The sequence below is a fragment of the Papaver somniferum genome, chromosome 10 (assembly GCF_003573695.1).
Source record: "Papaver somniferum cultivar HN1 chromosome 10, ASM357369v1, whole genome shotgun sequence".
Taxonomy (NCBI): Eukaryota; Viridiplantae; Streptophyta; class Magnoliopsida; order Ranunculales; family Papaveraceae; genus Papaver; species Papaver somniferum.
Window position 1 is genome coordinate 26,501,282 of NC_039367.1, and position 25,955 is coordinate 26,527,236.

The following is a 25,955-nucleotide window of genomic DNA, read 5'->3' on the forward strand; positions in this document are numbered from 1 at the left end:
ACATACGAATGTCAGTTATACCTTTGAGAATTAAGTCTAAGGTGTGTTGAAGTTGAACAATGGAATTGTTATTCAACCTAGAGTTTCTCTTTAGATTAACAGGCCCTTTTAAATCACAAAAGAGACATACTTTATGATCATGAGAATGATTAGAAGGTTTTGTCTTAACATCATCGTTTGAAGATGTTTTCTTCCATTTGATGTGCAACATCCTTGATTAATGGAGATTTCAAGCACATATTTTTTAATAGGAAGGGATTCCGATTTTAATTCTGAACCTGGAGCTTTGGTTTCAATAGAAGTAGATGGTATAGAGGACTTCTTGACACGACCTTGAATAGAGAGTTTATTCAAGCGATCTTCAATTTCCAAAACATCCTTTTCAAGACTTTCCTTAAGTAGGATACATGAAGACCGATCTTCAACGTTTTTGGAGTTGCAGTCTCTTACTACACCAAGAAGGAGATTGACATGGTTTTTCAACCGTTTAAACCTATCAGCTTCGATTCTAACAAGATTTAGAATCAGTTCCTCTCTTCAGTTGTTTCCCTTTTATTAATAGAGATAGACTCTTTCGAAGGGTAATCGGAACAACACATGTCAGTGTCTGTCTGTCTCGCCGGAACACTAGGTTCGTCCATTTTTGAGATTGGAGAATCTTTCTCTTTAATAGATACAGTCGAGACAAAACTTTTATTTATGGTGATGTGTTTATCAGAGATAGCACTCTTGTCCATAGATTGATATCGCTACAAACACAGACTTGTAAGGTCTTTAAACGTGTTTTACTGCTCTGATACCAATTGAAAAAACGGGGGGTCTAACAACCATACCCAATATTTCGATTAGCAATCTGTATGGACTAACTCCAATATACTTTTAAGAGAATCAACTAGACAGTCAGACTCAATCATAATAAAAGTATATCAAAGAGTTATATCTCTCTTTCTCGATTCAATACTTACTCAAGCAAATAGAAGTCTACGAGTTTAATTGAATACAAGATAAATCACCTGAATGGTACCAAAGAGCAATGTTCAAGTATCAATCAACAACCAAAAGTTGAATTTCCAAATTGATTGATTCAAACGCACAACTTGTGATATTTCAATTATATAACAAAATATAATGCGGAAAATAAATAACACGGTCACTAGAAGTTTTGTTAACGAGGAAACCGCAAATGCAGAAAAACCCCGGGACCTAGTCCAGATTGAACACACACTGTACTAAGCCGCTACACACACTAGCCTACTCCAAATTAACTTCGGTTTGGACTGTAGTTGAACCCCAATCAATATCACACTGATCCAAGGTACAGTTAAGATCCTACGTCTCTGATCCCAGCAGGATACTACGCACTTGATTCCCTTAGTTGATCTCACCCACAACTAAGAGTTGCTACGACCCAAAGTCGAAGACTTTAATAAACAAATATGTATCACAAAAAAAAGTCTACGGTAATAGATAAATATGTCCCATACAGAAATACCTACGAGTTTTTGTTCCGTGTTTTGATAAATTAAGGTGAACAGGAACCAACTGATAAACCGTACTTATATTCCCGAAGAACAGCTCAATATTATCAATCACCTCACAATAATCTAAATTGTATAATGACGAAACTAGATATTGTGGAAACACAAACGATGAGACGAAGATGTTTGTGACTACTTTTATATCTTTCAAATCGGAGAAACCAAGTCAATCCTTACGATTGTACTTAGTACGATAGAAACAGCAAGATCAGATCACATAACTACGAGAAAGTAGTATCGGTCTGGCTTCACAATCCCAATGAAGTCTTCAAGTCATTAACCGATATAAACCTAAGGTTAAAGGAGAATCGAATGTAGATAATAGAACTAGTATCACACAGGAGGTGTGGGGATTAGGTTTCCCAGTTGCTAGAGTTCTCCCTTAGTAACAAAGCATTCAATATTCACCGTTAGATGAAAACCTGATTAGATTCAAGCTAATATCTTTTAACCGTTAGATTGAAACTTAGTTTGTTACACACAAATGAAATGCACGTTTATCAAGGTTTGTGTAACCGTACCCAAGCATGTACATCTAGTTGGTTCAACTGTAGTTAACTAAATGGTTAGCCATATGAGCACTTTCATATCAACCATATTTTTGTTTACCACAAATAGTTAAAATGACTCAAATGAACTAGTTAGAGAGTTATTCAATTGCGTAGATCTTTATAATACACACAATTGAAACAAAAACGATTTGATTCAATCGAATCGATTCATGAAATTTATAGCCACGGTTTGCAAACTTGCATTCCTTAGTTTATATAAGTTTAAGTTCACGAATAATCATTTTTAGAAAATAACCAACTTAAGTACGCTGACTGGTACGCGGACTTAAGTACCCGAAATAAGTTTGTAAATAGTACACAAACTCCAGCAGATTTTCTCCGGAAGAGAACCTCCGACAGTACGCGGACTGGGTTCGCGGACTCTGTTCTGGTTTTCTTGAGCAGCAAAGTACGCATACTTTGGTTCAAGGAATAAGGACTTATACATGTATGAGTTACCACTCAATGCTTATATCCAACAATGGTTATATAATCTAAACTCTCATTTCGATCATTGAACCATTCTTAGAGGACGTTATATAGTTGTTGTTCACAAACCATTTTTCGTCAAAGCCATTTTCAAGTAATTGAAACTTAACATGACTTACGTAACTAGTAAAGATGAACTTGGCCAAAGCAAAATCTTACCAACACATATTTCGAGAAATAGATAAGCCAGATAAACTCGGCCCGAAATAGCAAATGTGTATAATCAAAGTATATATAGAAAAACGACGTTTGTCTCAAGATAGGAGATAGAGTAAATAGACTTTTGAGTGATAGATAAGTTTAAGTCTCCATATACCTTTTAGTCGATGAAGTTCCACCAGTTCCTTGAGTAGTTCTTTGTCTTTGTATGATGATCTCCATGGAGTCTTAAGCTCAACTACACTTTCTATCCTAGTCCGAAACTTAGCTAATAGTAGACTAGAAATCCAGACTTATAATTTTGATCACTAACATTGACAAACATGCTTGAGATAGCAACGCATGCGAGTTCGACCGAGCAATGCTCTAATAATATGTACTGGCAAAAGAACATCCATGGAAAGATCTCAAGTGAAAACACCCTCTGTCGAAAGATTAACAATATTTTTACTTTTACAAATTGACCTATTTTTAAGCAAAAATGAAAATAAATAAATAAAAACATCACTTTTCATGAAACATGGGTAGTATTTGTTAAATATTTTTAACTACATTGACTTGATTAGAAAACCGTGTTTTCACTTTGAATAAGTGGACTAATGGTTCTACTTTGCTTAAGCTTTTTGACTCCATCGACTTGATTAAAAAATGGTGTTAATTTGAGTAAGTGGATTAGTGGTTCTATTTCGTAAATAGTTTCCTAAGGTTTAAAAAAAAAAATCTTCTTCCAAGTGACACATGATTGATCAAAAAAATTATAATAATATGCCTGAGTATTAAAAACCGACTTATTAAAATGCTTATGTTTAACCAACTTTAATAAGATAGCCATCAGGTTCCTTCAGGACCCACTTGATTAGTCATTTTTCGTTTACTTGGTCAAGTTTTGAAAATTTAATTATAAACCTATCCTTATAAAACCCTAAAATAAAATATCCTTTGTCTTCTCGTACATTCCATCTCCCCCTTTTCACTGTCTCACATTAGGACTTCATGTTCGAGAGACGAGAATGAAAAAACTAGTCGCTTAATTTTCCTCTTGTTTCTCCGTTTTCTTTCTAGTTTTCTTTCTATTCTTAGTTCATGATATTTGATTGGTAAAGCATTGCTCGGTTGACCACCAAGCACTGGTATGTCAAGTTTGGTTGTCATATATCAGTTCTAAAAATTAAGGCTTCTTAATTAGATTGCTAGACTCGACTTCGTTATGTTAGACAAGGAAGTCTAGAAATGTTGAAACAAACTCTTGTTAATCTGAAGAACCTGAAGATGTATCGACATCAACGAACATATCATCCTTCTGTTCGGAGTTATTAATACAAACTTGACTTGTTTCCATTTTTATCTATGTTGTTTCGAGTCATTTATATTGAAAACATAACATACGAAGTTTATATATATATATATATATATATATATGAATCTCTATTAGTTATGTCTTGATCATTTTAGTATGGCCAAAGTCTCAATGAAGAATATACAAGTTGTGTAACAACTTTGATATATTGGAATACGATGTATAACGTTTATTTTTTGAACTTCACATATGTGACATAAAATTATCTTGTAATTCATTACTAGATTGTGTATTGAACTTTGGGTTGATTCCATGTTACAAAACTGTGTTTAACTTCATGAGTTTAAGGAAGTTTACTTACAAAACTTATTTCGTAGTTGAAATGAATCCCAGGGATTGTTCTTTTGCTGGACCGATCCCTATTGGGGATTTATAGAAGGATCGATCCGTACTTGGGGATCTTCAACAAGTTCGATCCCTATCTTGGGGATCTCTTGCAAGACCGATTGTATTTCCGATTTCTCTATATACTTTAGGTTTACAAATATTTCGGAATATGAGTTGTTATATAGAAAAGTTCACCATGTCGTTATAGTATTTGAACATGTGATAAAATCTTATTTATTTATTGTTCAAATATATTCCTTGATACTCAAGGTGAGATTCCGAACTGAAATATTTGAGAATCTTTTAATTCAATTTTCGAATTTATATGTCTTTAATTTCCCAGTAATTTAAGCATATCTCTGGAGAATATATTAGTAAATATACATGTATGCTAGCTAATATTGAGTTATCATCTATGAGAGATTTCGACATATTAGTTGGATATTTGCTGGAATTAGACAAAACCGAAAATTCGTATTTATTGCATATCTTTTAGAATTCGAAATTCCTTGGTGTCAAAACTACCTTGGTCTATAAATATTGAGGTTTGTTCTTCTTAAAACTTATCCCAGAACACACACACTGCATTCTATAATCAGTGTGGGAAGCTGACCAATAGTATTATTTATAGTACTTACCCAGAGAGGAGGGTAACATAATTAAGCAAAATATCTTACTTTTGCTTCATTTAAAGACTTATACGTGATCAAGAAAGTCTAGAAGTACCGTTGGTAGGAAACTAGAATCAAATTGTTCCTTTAGTTTTCGATTATTAATTTTGTTTGATTAATGGTAGTTAACCTTGATTGCATCTAGTTTGTTTATTTTGTGATCCTTGTCTTCTGATATAAGGTCACTCGAACTAGATCAAGGATCAATAAAGTTCATATCCGAAGATAGGCTTGCGACCATCTATTTTTAACAGACTTCATTCCGTGCGTGGTCGATGTTAAAGGAATCAAGTTATTTGTGAAGGTACATTGAAGACCGAAGTTTTGAAGACAAAAAGATTTTCTTATTGGTATTTTGATTTTTGTGATTATACTTCGTGTACACTTGATTGACTGGTATCCAACAAGTTGGTTTATCTTTGATAGACATCCATAACTTGTTATGTAGATTGAAAATATAACATTTGGTGGTCTCTTTAGGATCCGAATCCGACAGGCTGAAAACTAGGATTTGATTATCTCAATAATTTAGATTTCGGTTGATTTATACCGATACAAGGGAGTTTAATATTTTAAATGGAAGAACCTTTGTATAACTCAACATATATCTCTAATTAAGTTCTTGTGATTGATCGAGCGATCACCGAATACATACTAGTTTTTTACTGTTTCGTAAAACTTTAAGATAATGGACTCTAGATTGACGTGCGTTGAACAGATCAGTAGTAGGCACAGGGATACTGAAGGAACTGGGTAACTTGGAATTTACTTGGTCTCAACTATACAAAATTGGTAGTAGTCTTTATATAGATGCTTAATTATGAGAGTATTCAAAACTGGACTAGGTCCCGGGTTTTTTCCAGCAATTACGGTTTCCTTGTTAACAAAATCTTATGTTGTGTAATTTACTTTTATTTTCGCAATTCTAATTATTGTGTTGGTACATAAATTAACGCAACAATGATCAAGGTTCGTACAAGACTTTGGTTGGTATCCTAGCAACAAGCTGAGCTTTATCACCTTTTTGAATAACAACTCATAATCTATGAAATAGAAAACTACCATGACCACTACATGCATCAAGATTAGCTAAACAATTTTAAGTCTTTTTAAGAACACAACAAAATCCTCTCCAAGATCCCCTAAGGTTGTAAAAGCCAAAACCCCCAAGTCGTAGCCATGAGCCACGCGTTTGTCCAGATATTTGTTACGTTTGCGCAAAATAACATTGGCAATGGCTTGTCCCGGCTTAAAAACATTACCCGCACCAGTAGTGAAAGGTAAAACACTAGTGATATCTAGACACACACCCTTACCATTATCCCATCTTTAGACAAGGATATCCGCGGATTTCAATGCAGTATCATCTGAAAGAAAGCCCAAAGCCACTTTTTTTCTAGCATGAACACCAACCTTGTAACACATATCAAAAACAACATCCTGAACAATATCATGATGATACTTAAGAACGACTTCGCTGGCACAATGTAAGGCATGACGACTTCGCTGGCACAATGTAAGGCATGATCACCAAATATGTCCATTTCCCGCTTGCAACAAGAGCACAAACCACCTTTTTCAAAAACAGGAATGCCAATCCGATAACTCAAAATAGCTCTAAACTGTCTCGGCCCAAGATACTGATGGAGCCTACTAATGAAACACTTGTACGTTAATTAAACACTTGGTTTGATCCCATAGTTGGTTCGTACCAAACTTATATTATATATCAGGTGGACATCTTGTGGTTTTTATCTTCTTGATAGTCTCTGGTTATAGTAGAACATGCAAGGTGTGTCGTATATAAGTTGATATCTGTTAGAGCATTGCTCGGTTGATCCGGCTAAGCGTTTACATGTCAAGGTTGGTTTTCATATTTTAGTATCAAAATTTAAAAGTCGCTCGATTAGTTCATTAGAGTCAACTTCGTTAGGTTAGACTAGGATGTTAAGAAATGTTAAGATATACAAGTATCACTCGACGTGAAGATTCTAAAGACGTATCGACATCAGCGAAGATATCATCCTTCTAATTGAGGTTAGTAATACAAGACTTCCCTTGTTTCTAATTCTAAGTCGTTGCTTTCAGTTCATTTAGATTGAAAACATAACATGCGAAGTTATATACATGAAACTCTAGTATTAGATACTCGATTATCTTATTATGATCAAAATGTCAAGAAAGAATATACGAAGTATAACGCATATATTTTGAACTTCGAAATTGCGACACAGACATAATCTTTGTAACTTGTTTACTAGATTGTGTAATGAAATTAGGATTGCTTTCATGCCTAGAAAACTATGTTTGATTATATGATTTTTAAGGAGACTTATGAACTTGTTTCGTAGTTGCAAGAAATCAATATGATTGATTGTTTGGTTTTCATTGAAGATCTAACTAAGAACCGATGCCTACTTATGTTAGGAGTCAAGGTGGTACCGATCCTTACCTATGTTGGGAGTCAAGATAGTATCAACTATAACCTATATGGTAATCAAGGTCGAACTGATCCCTACTTACATTGAGAGTCATGGTGGAACCAATCCCTATATGCAAAAATGGTTTCTACTAGTCACGTACACTTTAGGGTTTGTGCGATTTTAAAAATTGGGCTTGCTAAATAGGAAAGTTCAATATGTCGACATAATAGGTAATTTGAACATATATTTTATTGTTCAAAGATATTCGTTGATACTCAAAGTGAGATCCCGAAATGTTTGAGAATGTATATGTTTTGTTTTTCCAGCAAGCCAAACATATCTATGGAAGATATATTAGTTAAGTATCTTGTATTTAGTTATTGACTGATATCCATGAGGCATTTCGGTTATAAAGTTTGATATTGGTTGAAATTAGACAAAACCTAATTTAGGTACTTTATTGCATATATCTTGAGAATATTTTTCATTTTTGGAAATTTGAGTCCAAACTACCTTGGTCTATAAATAGTGAAGTTTGTTCTTCTTAAAAACTTATCCTAAGGCAGGCACTTCATTTTGTAGTCACTGTTGTAGCCGACTTATAGTATTACTTGTTATATTATCTTGGAAATGAGAGTAACTTAATTAAGCGAAGTCTCTTACTACTGCTAGTTTAAAGACTTCTTTGGAATCAAGAAGCGTCTATTAGTATCGTTGGTGGGAGAACAAAATTGCATTGTTATTTTGGTTTTCGATTATTGGTTTGATTGAATAACGGCTGTTAGATCTTGATTGCACCTAGTTTGATCATTCTTGAGAGCCTTCTCTTTTGAAATAAAGTCACTCAAACTAGATCAAAAGGTTAGCGGTAGTTCAAATCTGCCTTTACATCTGACGTTGACTTATGATCATCCATTATTAACAAACTCTATTTTGTGCGTGATCGATCATAAGTTTGAATCAAGTCTGGTTGTGCAGGTACATAAGAAGACATTAAAGATTATAAAGACAAGAAGATTTCTTATTGGTTTCGTATCTTTGTGGATTGCTTTGTGCACAAACTTGATCAGTTAGGATCCGACTTAGATAGGTACTTGACAGATGTGATGATGGATGGAAAAATGCGTGAAGTAGATCAAGATGATGACTTTGACATATTGGCTTGGTGGCAGGCTAATGCAAACATGTATAAGGTACTGTCCTACATTGCAAGAGATATATTAGCCTTGCCTGTGTCTTCAGTATCCTCTGAATCAGCTTTTAGCACCGCGAAGCGCGTGCTTACTCCATGGAGAGATTCTATGTCTACAAAGACAGTTGAGGCATTGCTCTGTACACAAAGCTATTTACAAAAACCCATTGCTCTTGATCTTCTATGTGATTATGTACCTGATGATGATGGTGAAGATGCAGCAGGTACTTATTTAGGTTTTTCTTCTTTTTTGTTTTCTTTAGTAGTAATTACTTTTATTGTATTGACTGAAGTTTAATTATTTCTTCTTGTTTATTTTTTTTTGCCTGTTGCAGTCATAATTGAGAATTTCCTAAAAGCTTGAAGTTTATTTCTTGGCTCCTTGGCTCCTTGCTAAGAAATGGAAGGTTGGTAACTTTTTTTATCTTTCTTGCTGTCCTTGTTGAAACATAATTTGGATTCATTTCTATATCAAATTCTCATTACTACTATGTAATTTATGGAAATGAATGCAGGCTAGGATTGCAAATTGCAAGTGCAGGCTTTGCAACCATCCATTTTCGTTTGCAATGATCACATTTCATTTCTTGTCGACTTGCCGTAGACAGACTTATGGTTGTGGAAATGTTGTTTTTTACTTTTTAGCAAACTGAACTTATTTTGGATTGTTGTTTTGAAGTTATGGAAATGTTGAACTTAAGTATGTATGCAACCTGAACTTATTTTGGATACATTGATCATATGGAAATGTTGTATAACTTATACTTAGTATTAATTTGTAACGTTTTCCGGGTAAAAAAACCGGTACCGGACCGGTACCGGCGGTACAGGTACAACACCAGGTACAAGTACAGGTACCGGTACTCAAAAAGAGGTACCGATCAACACCAAGTACAGACACCGGTTCCATAAGAGAACCGGTCCGTACCGGAGTATGTGCATAATTGGTTAAAATAATTTTTTTTAATGATTTTTATTAATAAAAATGTGATTAGGATGGGAAGACATCCTCTAAGTGAATGTCTAAAATTAGAGGTTGACTTAGAGGATGTCTAACTTTTTTTTACTACATCATTCTTACATCAATGGGTTGGAGAGAATTTTTTGTAAAAATTGTTACGTGTCTTATGTGGAGGAAGACTTTTTCTTCACACGTATTCCATTGGACAAGCTCTTACATGAAACTTGGTAGATTCCGTGAGATTTACCCCTCCGTTGGTTTATCAGTTCCGCTACTTTTCCCGGTAGTTCTGCAAATAAGACTCCCGGCACCATTGAGATTCGTGAGTACAACTTAACCGCCATTCACGCGGCACAATCTCAGAACACAGAAGTACCAAAGCTAGAAATAAAACCCTATAGTCTTTCCCTCTAAATTCACCTCCTCTCCGCCATTTTCTCACAGTAATCTTCGACGCTCTTCTGGTTCTTTTGCTTCATTTGATTGAGTATTTTTCCTCGGATTACTAATGTGCTAAACCTTCACCTAATTCAATCATCATTTTCCATTACCTATTTGGGAGAGAGATGAAGGTCAGTGGTATGTCGAATTTTGAAATGCTCAACAATGGAGGAAGAAAAAGAAGGGGACGAAAATGAAAACCAGATCCAGATGTAGCAGCATCGACTGGTGAGTCCAATTCGATCATGAAATATCTTCCAAATGAAATCAAATTAGACGTACTTTCTCGATTACCAATTCCTTCAGTATTAAATTGCAAGTTAGTTTGTAAATTGGCGGAAAACTATTCAAAACCCTACCTTCGGCAATACTCATCTCCGTCAAGCTTTATTAGGGCAACAACAACAACAGCTTAATGATCGAGATAATAAGGTTGGTTTTCTGTTACTGACTTTAGAGGAGAAAACTCGAATTTATAATGGATTTTTTTTTGAGAATAGAAAATCCCCTGAAGAAATTATGGAACTCCAGAGATATGAAGATCTTAGGTTAACTGAAGAAGGGAGAAGGCAAATTGAGAGTGGGGAATATTTTGAGGATAGGAAATCAAGTGTGGAATTCAAAATTATCAATCATCCTCTTATTAAGAAGCATTCTGGCACAGGTGCCATTGTAGGGTCTTGTAATGGTTTGGTTTGTATCTCTATACCTTATACACACCACATTGATGATCCTATATACATATGTAATCCTACCCTCGGAGAGCAGATTACTCTTCCAAGATTCACATTGATGGTTAAAAACAAGAACAATGTTGAGTATAAGAAAACTACTTATTTGGATGGTCATCTTGTGAGCGGGTTTGGGTACAACACTAAAACTGATGAATATAAAGTTGTCAGGATCCACTATTTTGTGTCAAGGAGATCAGAACTATCAAAGGGTCAAGTTCAGGTTTATACTCTTGGTAGTGGAAGTGGGTGGAGAAACAAAGAAGATATTTCTTACTCGTTGCAGCGTTACTATCGCTGCCCTACTGCCTGCTTGAATCGTATGAGATTCTCGTATAATCATGTAGAGGAGATTTGTAGCCCATGGCGTGGTATCCTTGCGGATGGTGCGCTTCATTGGTTAGATGAAGAATGGAATATTGTAGCATTTGAACTGGCAGAAGAGGAGTTCAGTTTGCTCCCATCACCACCTTGTTTCCGTCCTGGTGTTGTGAACTTTTTTACACTGCAGGTATTGGAAGAGCGGTTGTGTGTTGCTAAAGGCCATGACGGTGATCAGCTTGACATATGGTCATTTAAGAAGGAGACTAGTGAGTGGGAAAATATGTTCAGCTTATCATGTCATTCAGATGAGTTAATGGACATGTACTGGCCAATTTCCCTTACATTGGGCGGAAAACTTCTGTTGCGGTCGAACTATGAGACTCTCATTTGTTATGATCCCCAGACTAAGGAGTTCAAAAAACAAATAGATCTTATCACAAGTTCTCTCTTTGAGCCACTCCACCATGACTATCCCTTGATTGAAGCAATACCTCACATGAACAGCTTGGTTTCTTTGAAAGCTCTAGGAGAGAAGCCTAAAGCGATGACAAGAGATTCAGATTTGGGTGATCACTTTTATGAGTATGGCAGCGAGTAGCAGAAGCAGAAGGAACTGATGAGATGACTAATATTGATTGTGGTATGTTGAATTTACTTTTTAATGAAATGCTTTTTGTAATGTTACAGTGCTCATGTTTACAAACTCTGAGCAAACTGAAATTCTAACTCTATCGTTAAAATATTCCGCCATTTTGGGATTACATATAGTTTATCCAACCTCTGCCTGATTAACTTCATTTGGAGAAAAATGTGAATCTAATGATGTTAACACCTGTCTGGCTTTCATTTTAATTTTCTGAGATTCATTAAGTTAAATTATATCTTATTGTTTGTCTAATGGTTTCATACGTTGTGTACTTTTTATCCAATTTATAGTAGATGCAGAACTGTAGAAATCTGGTAGTATTGCATTGCATCAGTTTGTTACAATCTTATTATCTGTTAGTTACCACTGTATAGCCTTTCAGTTGCATTGATTTGTTTTTTTTTTAAAAACTCACATTGGTACTTGGGTTTAATGGTATGGGTTGGCCTCATTTGCTGCAATTCTTGAACTAATCAAATAGAGGAACCAACAATAATTAGTAATTTGAGGAACTAAATCACTATTCTTGTAGTTTTTCAGTTACTTCCATATTCCAGTGTTCATATTTTTGCAAATCTTTTGAACAAAAACAATGCTCTTTTTACTTGCAATGATGTAAAGAGAAAGAGGAACATTTAACTGGAAAGACTTAACAATGGAATCTTAATAGTGTCTGAGCTAGTCTAGTATATCCTAAGCAGCTTTCTAAAGCTGTGGTTTGTGATGGATATACAAATGCATTTGTTGCATTATTCTGCCATTAAGAAAGACGAACATTTTTCACTGGAGAAAGAAGACGAGTTCTTCTGCAGCATTCTGTGATTGCTGATGCTCTTCTGGTGTATATTACAGGCGTACAACTTGCCATCCATGGTAGCACCGCTATTTATATGCCAAGATCCTGCTGGTGGAATGTGGGGCTCACTTGCCTCCAGCTCCTGTGCGTTAGGATTTAGGCATATTATTTGGTCCTTTTGCAGTCTAAACTCTGTATAGCAGGGGTCTATCTGAATTCTATGGTGGTTACACGGAGACACTGCCCAAATGAGGCCTTGAAGCTATTTACAAACGAGATGTGGAATGATGTTTTGCACAATTTCAGAACTGCAAACCCTGAACCCTGAACTATCTTTTTATGCATTTTTACATTTTGAGAACAGAGATATTGGTCAGTTCGTAGCTCTGGAGTTGAAATAGGATTTCGCACGTTATAGTCATTTCTGGGCTACAGGAAGCATAAAGACAATACCGTATGTACCGAGCCAATTTTTATTGGGAAACTTAGGCTAATGCCCAAAAGAATTATTTTTCTTATTATCAGGCTCAACATATTTTTCAGCTACCTTAACACCCAAAAATATTCAAAAAGAGAGTAACAAGACACAAATACCCTTAATATTTCTACTTATAAAACAAGAAATCTCGGATTTTCTATCTTCTCGTTAAATTGTCTGCATAACTCCTTATGCGTCCTGTTTTTTTATGGGTATAATTGGTACACAAACTTGAATATAACACATCCAAAAAATCGTGCCTTGGAATTTTACAAATCTCATCTCGTTAGAAAGCTTTTAAAGAGCTTTGCAAAACGAGCACAAACAACAATACCAAATTTAAATGTTTTACGAAAAAATTGGAGGTGATTTTCATTTTAGGGAGAAATTTCCAAAACTAGATACATTATGATTATGCAACCACCATAAAGAAAGCATAACACATTATGCAGTCACCACAAAGGATGCATAACAAGTTATGCAACTATATTTTGGATCATGGATCCACTAGTTAGGTTATGCAACCACTAAAACTATATACATGACTAAAAAATAACATTCTAACAAAAAAAAAAAAATTCATGATACATTATGCAGTCACAACAAAAGATGCATAACACAGTGCAACCATATTTTGGTTCACGCATCCACTAATTTGATTATGTACCACCAAAAACATGTATAAAATCTAAAAATTAAAATTTGTACGAAAAAAAAGTGAATAACAAATTACGCAGTCATTTTCTCGATTACGTAACAGGTTATGCAGTAATTCTTATTGCTGCATAATATGTTATGCAACTATTTTTCTTTAGTTGATTTAAGTGTTAACTAGCATAAATGAGTTATGCAGCCAACTTTTTTGATGCATAATAGCTTATGCATTTATTTTCTCACGTGCATAACAAGTAATGCATCTATTATTATTCCTGCATAACAGATTATGCAGTCGTTTTCCCATTTCACCGCTAACAAAAAAATGGCTGCATAACTAACGATTCTTTGAAAGCATAACACGGAATATAATTGTATACAATCGATCATAATATCGCAAATTTTATTTATCCATTAAATAATACTATAAGTAGTTGCATGATAACAAATGAAGGAAACAAAACGTGGACAATTTTGTCAAGAGAGATGAATACCGAACTGCAATGTCAAACAATCAATGCCGACGCCAACAATCCCTGCACCAGTATTTCAGAAATTTAAGTGTAAAACTAAACTCCACTAGTAAAAGATAACCACAAGAAAATACCAATGCAGTAACCTATGTGCATCTAGCTGCTAAAGAATTAAAAAGAAATGCAGTAATTTATTTGCCGTTCTTAGGCGTCTTCTAATGACGGCAGCAAAAATGTATAAAATATTTGCTGCCTTTACTTTTTAAATCAAGGGTCTGAAAGGTGAAAAGCGCTTACAAAAATTAAGCTATCAAGCATTAGATGCAGAGAAATATTTTAATCTTATAAAAACTGGAAGACGTTGATAAGTTTTCAGAGTCAGGTAAGCTTTTCTGTGTGGAACGGAAACAAAATAAACACTAACATGGCTAGAAGAAATATGTTTTCCACTATAAAGGGTCAAGTAACATAGTATCAAAGATATATATTAAATCTCTGGGTGCATGACCACAATGGAGACAAGAAACTGGACTAGAAAAAATAAGTTAAAAAATGGGCACAAACTTAAAAACTTAAAAGACAAGCACTTTACAAGGAAAACCATATCTCTCAACAATCATTTTCACATACTTCCCGTGTTCGAAAGGTAATACAGACATGGATTATCATAAGGTATTAACGCCGGTTTTCGATTTCCATAACCAAAAACACCAGTTTCTGTGAACTTCTTTAGCAAATGAAGATAATGGAAACACGATTATAAAGAAATCTAAGACATGGCTTTCAGAATTTCACCCCAATGTCATCGATAAACATACGATGAAACAAGTTCTTACAAATGCACACAAAAAATTAGGTGCCAACCAAATCATAATCTTTCGTATTCACTCAATACATTTTTCATGTATAACTCACTAAATACATTTTTCATTTCTAAGCTTAATCCTTCACTTCAACTAATAATGACAAATCTCACTTTCATGTAGATAAAACAAAAAGTTCTTCAGAAATCAATCATTATTAATTCTTAGTATTTGTCGGTCTATATTCGGAATCAAAACATAAATATAGATAATACTCTAGAATCTATTAAATCCAATTCAAATCTAAAATAGGAAATTCGGAATTAGGAATTGAAAACATACCTTGTAATACTTGGAATATGTTAAGCATTAGGCATCAGTTCTTAGCTTACGAAGGCTAATTGACGCTCTTAATATTTCACCATCTCATTACCATAAACATTAAAAATCAGTTGTTATCGAAAAATAAATAAATCTGAAATCAGTTTTTTAAATGACGACGGAGAAGAACATGAATCTTCTGAACTACTTCATTTGATGCAAATAGTGTATCAGATATATGAAGTATCACAACACTTTTCTTCTTCTTCTTCAACTTGAATTTCAATTTGCTCTTCGTATTTCTCGAATAATCAAAGACATAAACCTAAAATCCCCAAATTGAATGCATACTCTGAAACCAAAATCGACATCATATCGAAAAGCCTTAATTCATGTTCATAAAATCAAATTGTGATTAAGGAGAGGGAGAGGAGATAAGAATTCAGAATAAGAGATTAAGGAGAGGCAGAGAGAGAACCCTAATATTTGTCTCTACATAGATAAATAGAAAGGAAAAGCGGAAGGTTAGTTTGGGATTTATGAAAAACGGAAAACATAATTTCCGAAATTTTGGGTGAGTAAGATATTTTTTGACGAAAAATGGGTGCGCGCGTGAGTTTTCCCGTTTGTGGGTTTGTGTGGGGAAGAAAACTGGAAAAAAAGGGCTTGGCAATAGTTTTCATATTGGGAAAATTAGGTTCAGACCCCACCCATGGATAACCCATAATATGAGGCCCTTAATTAAAAGAAGTTTAAATCTAGGCCCCGAATTATTAAAAGACCTTGATACCCTTATGAATATTGCCAAACCCATAATTAAATAAAATTTAAATCTAGGCCCAAAATTATTAAATCTAGGCCCGAAATTATTAAAGTATAGTGCGAATGTGTAAAGATAAGTTACATATGCATATGACATGTGTATCCAGAAGTTACACATCCTTATGGCATGTGTAATGCAAAGTTACACTTGTATATATATGCAAAAAATAGACATAAAAAAGAGTATATAAAAAAAATACATGTATTACTTTAATATTCATTTACAACAATTTTTTAGCATGTGTAACTAGAATTTACACATGCATCTGTCTAGTGTAATCGAGAGTTACATATGCATCTATCTAGTGTAATTGAGAGTTACACATGCATCTATCTAGTGTAATTGAGGGTAATATTAATAATCAACATCTGCAGATTGACACACCAATCCAAAACACCAATTGATCATCATATTCTTCTCTGTCATCTCAAGTCTTACGCAATCATACCTCCTAACTCATCTGCTCAGAGAGGGTAACCTGTAAAAAGATGGATAAATCAATATTTATGCATGGAAAGACTGACTGGTATTCCAGTATCAGACCAGAACATAAAAAAATATGAATGCATGACATAAGATATACAAATCTTAAGTTTTACACATATAATTACCACATGTAACCAGCAGTTACACATTCAATTGGCATGTGTAACTCGCAGTTACACATCCAATTGGCATGTGTAACTAGCAGTTACACGATTTCCGAATTTTGACATTTTTGCAGCCTAGTTAGATCGAACTAGCTAACAGGAGAAATCACAAAACATAAGAATGTTCATAACATGAACCTAACCCTAACTTTATTGAACCTGTGTTTACCATGTCAGTCGCCGTGTCGATGCACAAACATGTATACCCTTCTATATAGTAAAATATTTGACCATAATTGTTATAACAGTGCTCATTCTGTATAGTACGTAAAATCCAAGATTTGATTCAACAATCTAAAAAACATGGCAACATCATTATATGAAAGAAGGAAAAGCATGAGCAGAAGAAAGATAACTATAGAAGTAAAATCCCATATTTTCACCAATCAAAAATTGATTATTTGTATAAAAAAGGTATGCAATCATGAAATAACAAGCAGTGAAGAACTGATAAAAAGAATTAAGGTTCAATACCTTAACATATCAAATAAGATCCACCACCATCACTATTGTAAGAGGGGAATGAAGTAGCTGAGCTAGAAATACAAGCTGAAATAATCATTCAAGAATAAAAAGTAAGTTCAGATTTTGGTCAACAAGCAAAAGTTAACAAATTTGAAATCAAGATAACGAAATCAAGATAAAACTGCTCTAAAAAACTACATCAAAATCAGTATGTGTAAGTAAAAGTTACACATCTAATTAGCATGTGTAACTACAAATTACACACCTATTCAGGTTGTGTAACTTCAAATTACACACCTATTCAGGTTGTGTAACTAGAAGTTACACATCTAATTAGCATGTGTAACTAAAAATTACACATCTATTTAACTTGTGTAACTAGAAGTTACACATCTAGAAGTTACATACCCACTCCATGATCATAGATCAACGTATTATGTTGTTTGTGCAGTTGCTCCATCAAACTTACCAATCGGTGTCTTCATATCACTTTCTTCTTTATTTCAGACCTCTCTCCTAAATCTTTCAATGAAACAAAAACATTTCTTAAATAACATTACACATCTTTTCATAATTGCTTAAATAACATTTCTAAGCCCGCGTCTGACAAGCATTGTTCAACAGTTGCTAAAGTTCAGCAGTTCTTAGGAATATGAATCACAGATATAAACATATTATACGCAAATCAACGATGCACGAAGTAGTTTATTTTAGCAACTAAAGCAATGATGATTTTCACATATATTTATATCAAATTGAAAGCATTACAAGTCCACGTCCAGTATTAACTAAACATAGGAGATAAAAAATTTGTATTCTCCACTACTATTAGCTCATAGACAGTTGAAGGGTTAGGAAAAACTGTACATAATAAAACTGAGTGCACCACCGAGACCAGAATAACATGTCATGTGATTAGGTACTGCTAGTCCTCCTACCTACAAACATCAATTGAAACAAAAATAAATATTACTCTCAATCAAATACTAATTAAACCACTTTGACAGATCTTAAATACAAATTGAGTTCATATGAAAACACATACTCCTAAATCCAGCTATACATACCTGATTTATAAAATTGAATCCACATACTCCTAAATTATTCTTCAACCCAACTGAAAATCACCTAATCAAAATGAACAAAACAAAAATTAAATTATCAAAAACAGATCAAGATTGGTTCCCATAGGAAATTAGATTGTGATAAAACTAAATCAAAATTGAAATCGAGAATGAAACTAAAATCGAAACGAGAATAATTACTAACAACAACAACAACTAAAAAACAAATCGTACCTTGATTCTGTTGCTATTCTTCCGAAACAGTGATGATTCTTCTTGATCTCAGAAATCAAAAGAAACAACAACAACTTCAAATCAGAAAACCTAACATGGAGTAGATTTGAAACAACAAACTAGAATCAATTGAGAATTCGTAGATTGATGATCAGTTGTTAAATAAATTTGAACCAAATCATTCAGATCTGTAAATCCATTGAACAAAAATCGATTAAATCAATTCCTGAGATATCTTCGAATCAACTGAAAAATCCATATTTAATCGACGTAGATCAAATCTATTTATTTCAATCGATTAGTTCATTGAGCTATTCAATCAAAATCATCAACGAAGATCCATAAGCATCCTCATCTGAAATCGATGAAGCTAAACTCGTTTTCTTCTTCTCCGTTAAACTACGACGTTGACGATCTGAAACTAAAAACCTTAATACTCTTCGGAGCAAAAACCAGAGAGAGAAAGTGATGTTGATGTAGAATTTTTGTTTGGATAATCAGGATATTTGTTTGCAAAATCTTAGATCTAAGTTTCGAAATCATTTTTTCATTGAGAATTTCGATTGGGAATTGTTTCTCGGACTGGTTCTTCATCCGAGAGAGAGCGCTAAAGAAAATTAGAGAGAGAAACTGAAAAAGAAAAAGAAACCAAAAAAGAAATCTACGCCTAGTCTTATAACTATATATACTAAAGGGCTGTTTTGGTATTATGAAGTAAATTTTTTATTTACAGGCCCTGAATTCTAAAGTTATGGGTCTAGAAATATCAAAATGTGAAATAATGGAGTTGATAGAGAAGGATCCATTTTGTGGGGCTTCTCTATATTCAACCCATATAGTAGGGGGTTATAGTATTTTTCACTTTCATATTTTTATTTCTGCACTTTTCAATCTTGGATAAATTAATGGGCTTGGGCCTTTATTTATTTTGTTTTTATAAGGCCTTTTTTAAGGTTATCTTGAAGTTATCTTCTTAGAATTCTGTTTTGGTAGTAGATGTGATGGGAACCGTCCGATCTTGAGTTGTGGATTGGTCCTATAATACCTAATCATTATATTCTCCCGAATTCATCAATGAAATTATAACCTAGCTTCTACTCCTTCCCTGTTCTTTGAATCCTTCTTCTCAAGAGTTGTTTCTGAACTAATTTGTAATGTAAATCATTACAAGTGGTATCAGAGAACTCGATCCGAGTGTCCAGTGAAAAAAATGGTTAACCAAAAAGATTTTTGATGATTTACACAAGAAGTTCAACACACTGATGAAGAGTGAAAAGGCGAGGGTACCCAATTATACCTCAAGCTAAAACTTTTCCTACTTATAAGTCCTTTCTCCGAAAGTGATTGTCTATGGACTGAGTCAAGATAATACAACTAATCGGTTCAGACTTTGTGTGATCGTCTAAGGATACGAGATCGAAACAATACAACAACGAAGTATGTTTACTTGATACAAAGGTTCGGACTTAACCAAACACAATAGGATTGCTTATCAAGTAAATAGGAATTAACGTTTGTGTAATTTACTTTAATTATAATAAAAACAATTATAATGCGAAAAATAAAAGTAAATGACACAGCAAGATTTTGTTAACGAGAAAACCGCAAATGCAGAAAACCCCGAGACCTAGCCAGAATTGAATACTTTAGGGATTAAGCCGCTACACAAAATTACACCTAACTTCGTGTAGTTGAGACCAAGTAACTAACCATAAAGTTCACCTAGTTCTGTCTGTATTCCTTTGGTTCGTATTCCAAACAGTAAAGGAACAACAAATCTCAACTCTATTCAACCAAGTGATGTGAGTCGGACAAAGGCTCTTCCGTTTATCTTAACATAAACTCCTTTGTCGGGTCCTTAGATCTATCTTATGTTCAATTACCGAAGTAATCGTTTAAGATTAAGCTAATAACACCTTTAATCCGAAGAACTTTGTTGATTCCGATCTACTCAATTAATCAATCCAATCTACCACAAGGATAAACCGATTATTAATTGGATCCTCTTTTACCGAAACAAGTATTATGCACACCAAAGATTATAAAACCCAAGTCAGATCTTCAATATCTTCTTTGTATTCAAATATTCTTAAATCTTCACAAAAAACCTGAACGGAATCACTTGAATCTCTTGTAATCAATCACGCACAGAACAGAGTCTGTTAACAATGGATTATCACAAGATCGTCTTTAGAAATAACAACAGTCTAAAGATCCCTGTCGAAACTCTGAACTAGTTTGAGTGAATCTTATATCAGAAGAGAAGATTCTCAAGAATAAACAATCTAGGTGCAATCACATTTCAACCACCGTTAGTCAATCAAATCAATCGAAAACAAAATATAAACCGCAATTATGTTGTTTCCCACCAACGGTACACGCTAGAGCTTCTCAATCCCAAAGAAGACTTTAAACTGAGCGGCCGTAAGATATTTCTCCTAATTAGGTTACGCTCCTTTCCTAATAGGCGGCTACACTAGTAACAACAACAAAAGAGGAAGTCTGTTGTTATGAAGGATTAGTTTGCTAGAAAGGCAAACTTCAAGTATTTATAGACAAGGAAGTTTGGACACCAAGGAATTTACAAAACCGAAAATATTCTCAAGATATTCATTAAAGAACATATTCGGTTTTCATAATTCCTGGAAATGCTCTGTCCAAAAATAACGATCGAAATCTCTCGGAAAATCTAATTAGTAAATGCACATTACTAATTCTGGAATTTCCTTACAAAATGAAATTAATAACCTTAATTAAAAGATTCTTAACTTACTTATGTTTCGATCCTGGGATTCTCTTCCCTTACCCATTAAGGAATATCTTTGAACAATTAAAGAAATAAACATTCACAACACGTGTTCAAAGTTTGTCGACATCTTTACTTTGTAAGTTCTCTTCCACACTTACAACCTTGAAACCAATTTGCCACACTTCCAAACAAGTTTAGAATTGGTTCATCTGACTTTCAAGAACTATGTGATTGATCAAACCAACATTCAATCCTAATCATGGGTTTAACAGTTCTACCAAAACAAGTTTTGGTTCTACCTCCATGTAAGTATTGTGCATAGTCACACTAGCTTTCCAAAATTCGGTTGAATAGGTACTAGGATCGGTTCCCCACATATATATGGTATATAACTTATATGTGTTACACATGTCCATAGGATCGGTTCCCCTTTTTCTAAAAATGTGTTGCACATGTCCATAGGAACGGTTCCCCTTTCTGCTATAAACCTTGCTATACCCCATACAAGGATCGGTTCCCCTTGTGATGTACTGCACCTCTTACTAGGATCGGTTCCCCTTTCCCATATTTGGTCAGACACACAAACCCGATCATACTACAGGTGATTACTTAAGATCGGTTTTACTAAAAAGTTATACCAATACATAAGTCATGCCTTTGTGAATAGTTCTACCAAGAACACAAACAAGTTGTGAGCGTTTATACTCAATCATACATATTGGTTGTTCATAAGATATGCAATGAATAACAAATACAATAACACCTGGAAGTTTCCTTTTCGGTCCACAAACAAGTTTATGAACTTACTTCCTTAGAATACATGTAAACGTTGTTCCCTAGGATGAAATCCTCACCTCATACCCATACATAATCACAATAGAATTTAAATTATTATGGCGATGTATTATATACAAAGTTTAATGGTTAAGCAATAAACCTCGTATTGTATTCGTTAATACTATGTCTATATAAAATTCAAATATGCTTCGCAGTTATGTTTTCAATATGCACGACCTGAAAGATACGTTAGGGAATGAAACAGTTCAAGTCAAATATCACTAACCTCAAATGGAAGGATGCTTGCTGTTGTTGTAGCTCCTTGCTTCTTCACATCTTGAAGACTTCGCAATACTTGTAATGTCTCATATCCTAATACTTTGAAGCTAACCTATACGAAGTTGACTCTAGTAAATAATCAAGCGAATTTTAACATGAGGTTTTATTCACTAAAATATGAAAACCAAACTTGACATACCAACGCTTGGTGGGTTCAACCGATCAATGCTCTAACAATCTCCCCCTTTATCAATTTTAGTGACAACACTCTTACATCATATGGATAAACAAATTACAAGAATTCATTACAGATTTTCTTGATTCCCGATTCAACAGCACAGTAAAACTGCTTACATTCAATCCTTGAAAATGCCGTTGTTGACAATATAATAACAAAGCTAATACTCCCCCTAAGGAAGATCAGTAGATATTCAATCTGCACGTCTTTGTTATACACTTCATATGACAATGTTACTCCCCCTTAGTATGTGCTTTCACTCTTTCGTTAGATAAACGTTCAAGCACCAATGTTCTTTTCCCTAGCGATACCAATCAATATAAATTCAATACCAGTATCACCTGTTTACTCCATATATTTCTCCCCTTTTTTGTCACAAAAATGACAAAGAAACGAAAAAATAAAGGACAAAACGAAAAGAATCTTACAAATCTCAGAATAGACTTGCAAACCTGTAGAGTTAGGCAGGAGGGTTCCAAACATCATGTTCTGATAACCAATATCAAAAACCGAAACTATATGTTACCAAGGAAAAAATTGTACGAAACAATTTTTCCACTTTAGCTTAGCAAACCAAAAAACAACTAAGCACCTTAGTTCCTTTGCTAAACCGATTGTTCAAAAACAACCGCTTAATTCGATAAGACCAAAATAAAGCTAAACTCTAATTTTCTCATCAGGCTCTGATTATCCATAAACTTAGACCTTTCAATTTTAAACAAGACAAGTACTAGGTTAGTTAACTAGCATTTCTTGTTAAGGCATTTGATTAGACTTGAATAACCGAAACCTCACTTCGATAAGTCTAACTAAGATCAGAATTAACTTAGATTCTCTTATCCGGAATCAAATTGGACTAAACAACCCATCCCGTACACTTTTTATTTCGTTAAGACATAAATAATTCATACAAACCAAAATAAATCAACTTGCATAATTATTCACCTCAACCGGAAGCAATTGAAATAACATAGACATTAAAAGCACCGCAATTGCACCGAAATTTTGTAAGCCTAAACAATTGATACCATACAAAAGCAAGATAACAATAGTTTTTCTTAACCTGAACCAATTGAATCACACACACACATCATGGAACAATTATCGATTGAACCAAAATTTTGTTAAGCAAAAGCAACAAATATACTCAGGCTTTTCTTAAACAGGAAAACAATTAACTAACAAGATTGTTACCTCAAATTTCGCATCCACTTCTCCAATATGATTGCATCTTCTTCCAGGGAGAATTGATATCGAAATATCATCACATTGTCATCCTTATGCATAAACAAAAGAATAACAACAACCCTCAACCTTTACCAGAGAAAGGTTGAAAACTGGTTTTAACAATTGCAAGCAAAAGTTGAAAACCGTCGAAACACATATGCTTTTATGCTAAACCGAAACCGATTCAACATATTGTGACATTTTCACATATTGTTTCTACCAGAACCCCTCATGATCCTTTGATAAAGCCTATCAACATGGGCTAGAACTTAATCCTGCTAAATCAAAAAGTCACCCAAACCATAAGGGTTCACAATATATGAGATCGAATATTAAGGTAGTAAAACCGAAATCAAACATCCCATAAACATACATAGCAATAAGATAAAAGCATTCAAGCACATGCTATGTAAACCGAAAACTATCACAAGAAAAATTAACAATCAAATAATTTTATTCATAATAGTTTTGTTCATAATAGACCAATACAATCAATGAAAGAAATCAAAAATTGATGTCTATTATTCTTTGCAACCTAGTCTGTCATGTCAGAACTGAATGAAGGTGGATTACTACTTTTCAGCTTTTGAATTTCTTCAAGTAGAAAACCTTGTTGCTTGACCAGTATCTCTTGCAGATGAGAAATTTTCGTGAAGGATTCTGCAAGAGCATGTAATTCTGTCTTTGATTGAACACAAAAGTGTGTCAATGCCTCAATACACTGATCTTTATTCAGAGTATTCTCTCTTTCCTTCTTGGTAAGCCAATCTCCCTTTCTGAATTTACCCTTAATATCAAGAGATAATCCAGACTTAGTTTTAAGATGATCAATCTGATCTTACATCTTCTCCAGAGAAACCATTTGATCCAGTCCCATAATTCGGACAAGGAATGATCAAAATAGAAGAAGAATCTTTTTATATTTTTCATACGACCGAAAATATAATATTCCTAAAAATACGAATATATCAAATATCTTCAAATACTAGATATTATTTCCATAATCTACACAGAGTGCCTTGATTTTTCTTCTTCCTCACTCAAAGATTTGGCACACATGGTGAGGAAAGAATTCTAATACCGATCAGGTGGTATTAGTATGAGATTTTCTCTCATTATGGAATTTTGAACAACCAGAGTGTTCTTGATCTAGTATAGTATGAAAATATCTTATTTTGTTACCTCGAACTAACGAAGTATCTTGGGATAGACTGAAATTGCATGCGCAACAATTAACAATTCTGTTTTTGAGACAATATTTGCATCTTGTCTTATTTTTCCCTTTACCATTGGGTGATTTAATAACATCGGAAGACATGTCTATTCTTAAAATGGGTAAATCACTAATGGAGGAGGAAGAAATAAGATTGAAAACTAATGCAATGTTAGCTGTTTCCTCTTCTTAAGAATCGTATGAATCAGAGGTCTCATCAAGAGTTAAAACCAATGCCTTGCTTCCAGTGTAATTCTTAAGATTGGGACAGTCTTCAGCAATATGAACAAACCCTTTACACTTGAAGCACTGCGGATGATATTCATCATCTTCTTCATGATCCTTTTTGACAGGAACTCGATCATGCGGTCGAGAAGATCGACAAGTATCCTTAACGAATCTCTTGTTTCTTTTCTTCAAGAGATCTCGAAACTGTCTAGTAATTAATCAATGATTGTTCAATTTCATCATCAGAATTTTCTGCAATCTGTTCATCTGAATCATCTAACTGTCTATTCCTTTCCATTGGAGCTTTTGGAATTCTTGCTTTAAAAGCGATTCCTTTACTTTGAATAGACTGTGATTCATGATCAAAGATCTTTAACTTACCAACGAGTGTGCTTCGTGGGAGAGTTGAAAGATCGTTTCCTTCTATGATCGCATGCTTCTTAGAATCGTATCTCTATGGAAACGATCTGAGAATCTTGCATACTATGTCCTTTTCAAAAATAGTCTTTCCTAACGAGGAAGAAACATTAATTATCTCAGAGAGTTTGATGTGAAACTCTTCAAAAGTATCGTTGTCATCCATTCTAAGGTTTTCCCACTCGGAAGTGAGAGTTTGAAGTCTAGCTTCTTTCTATAACGAATTTCCTTCGAATATGATCTGAAGATTATCCCA

The 25,955-nt window shown here is 34.0% G+C and overlaps 1 protein-coding gene and 2 long non-coding RNA genes across 3 annotated transcripts; 1 reads left to right on the top strand and 2 right to left on the bottom strand.

The window, feature by feature from the left end:
- The first annotated feature begins 9,905 nt into the window (after positions 1-9,905).
- On the top strand, positions 9,906-13,070 carry LOC113317353 (F-box protein At3g07870-like). The gene is made up of 2 exons (XM_026565479.1): positions 9,906-11,804; positions 12,663-13,070. Exon 1 carries the CDS (start codon positions 10,629-10,631, stop codon positions 11,760-11,762), a length of 1,134 nt encoding a protein of 377 aa, XP_026421264.1. The 5' UTR covers positions 9,906-10,628; the 3' UTR covers positions 11,763-11,804; positions 12,663-13,070.
- A 994-nt stretch (positions 13,071-14,064) lies between these two features.
- LOC113317729 lies at positions 14,065-15,843 on the bottom strand. Its single transcript, XR_003343904.1, has 2 exons — positions 15,357-15,843; positions 14,065-14,274 (listed from the first exon to the last, which is right to left on the bottom strand). It is a non-coding gene; the product is annotated as an uncharacterized LOC113317729 (long non-coding RNA).
- A 2,206-nt stretch (positions 15,844-18,049) lies between these two features.
- Positions 18,050-18,649, bottom strand: LOC113318560. The gene is made up of 3 exons (XR_003344635.1): positions 18,572-18,649; positions 18,341-18,401; positions 18,050-18,211 (listed from the first exon to the last, which is right to left on the bottom strand). It is a non-coding gene; the product is annotated as an uncharacterized LOC113318560 (long non-coding RNA).
- Between the last annotated feature and the right edge of the window lie 7,306 nt (positions 18,650-25,955).

Excerpts from the sequence above, each read along its gene's own strand:
- LOC113317353 (XM_026565479.1), top strand. The coding sequence starts at position 10,629 with ATGGAACTCCAGAGATATGAAGATCTTAGGTTAACTGAAGAAGGGAGA.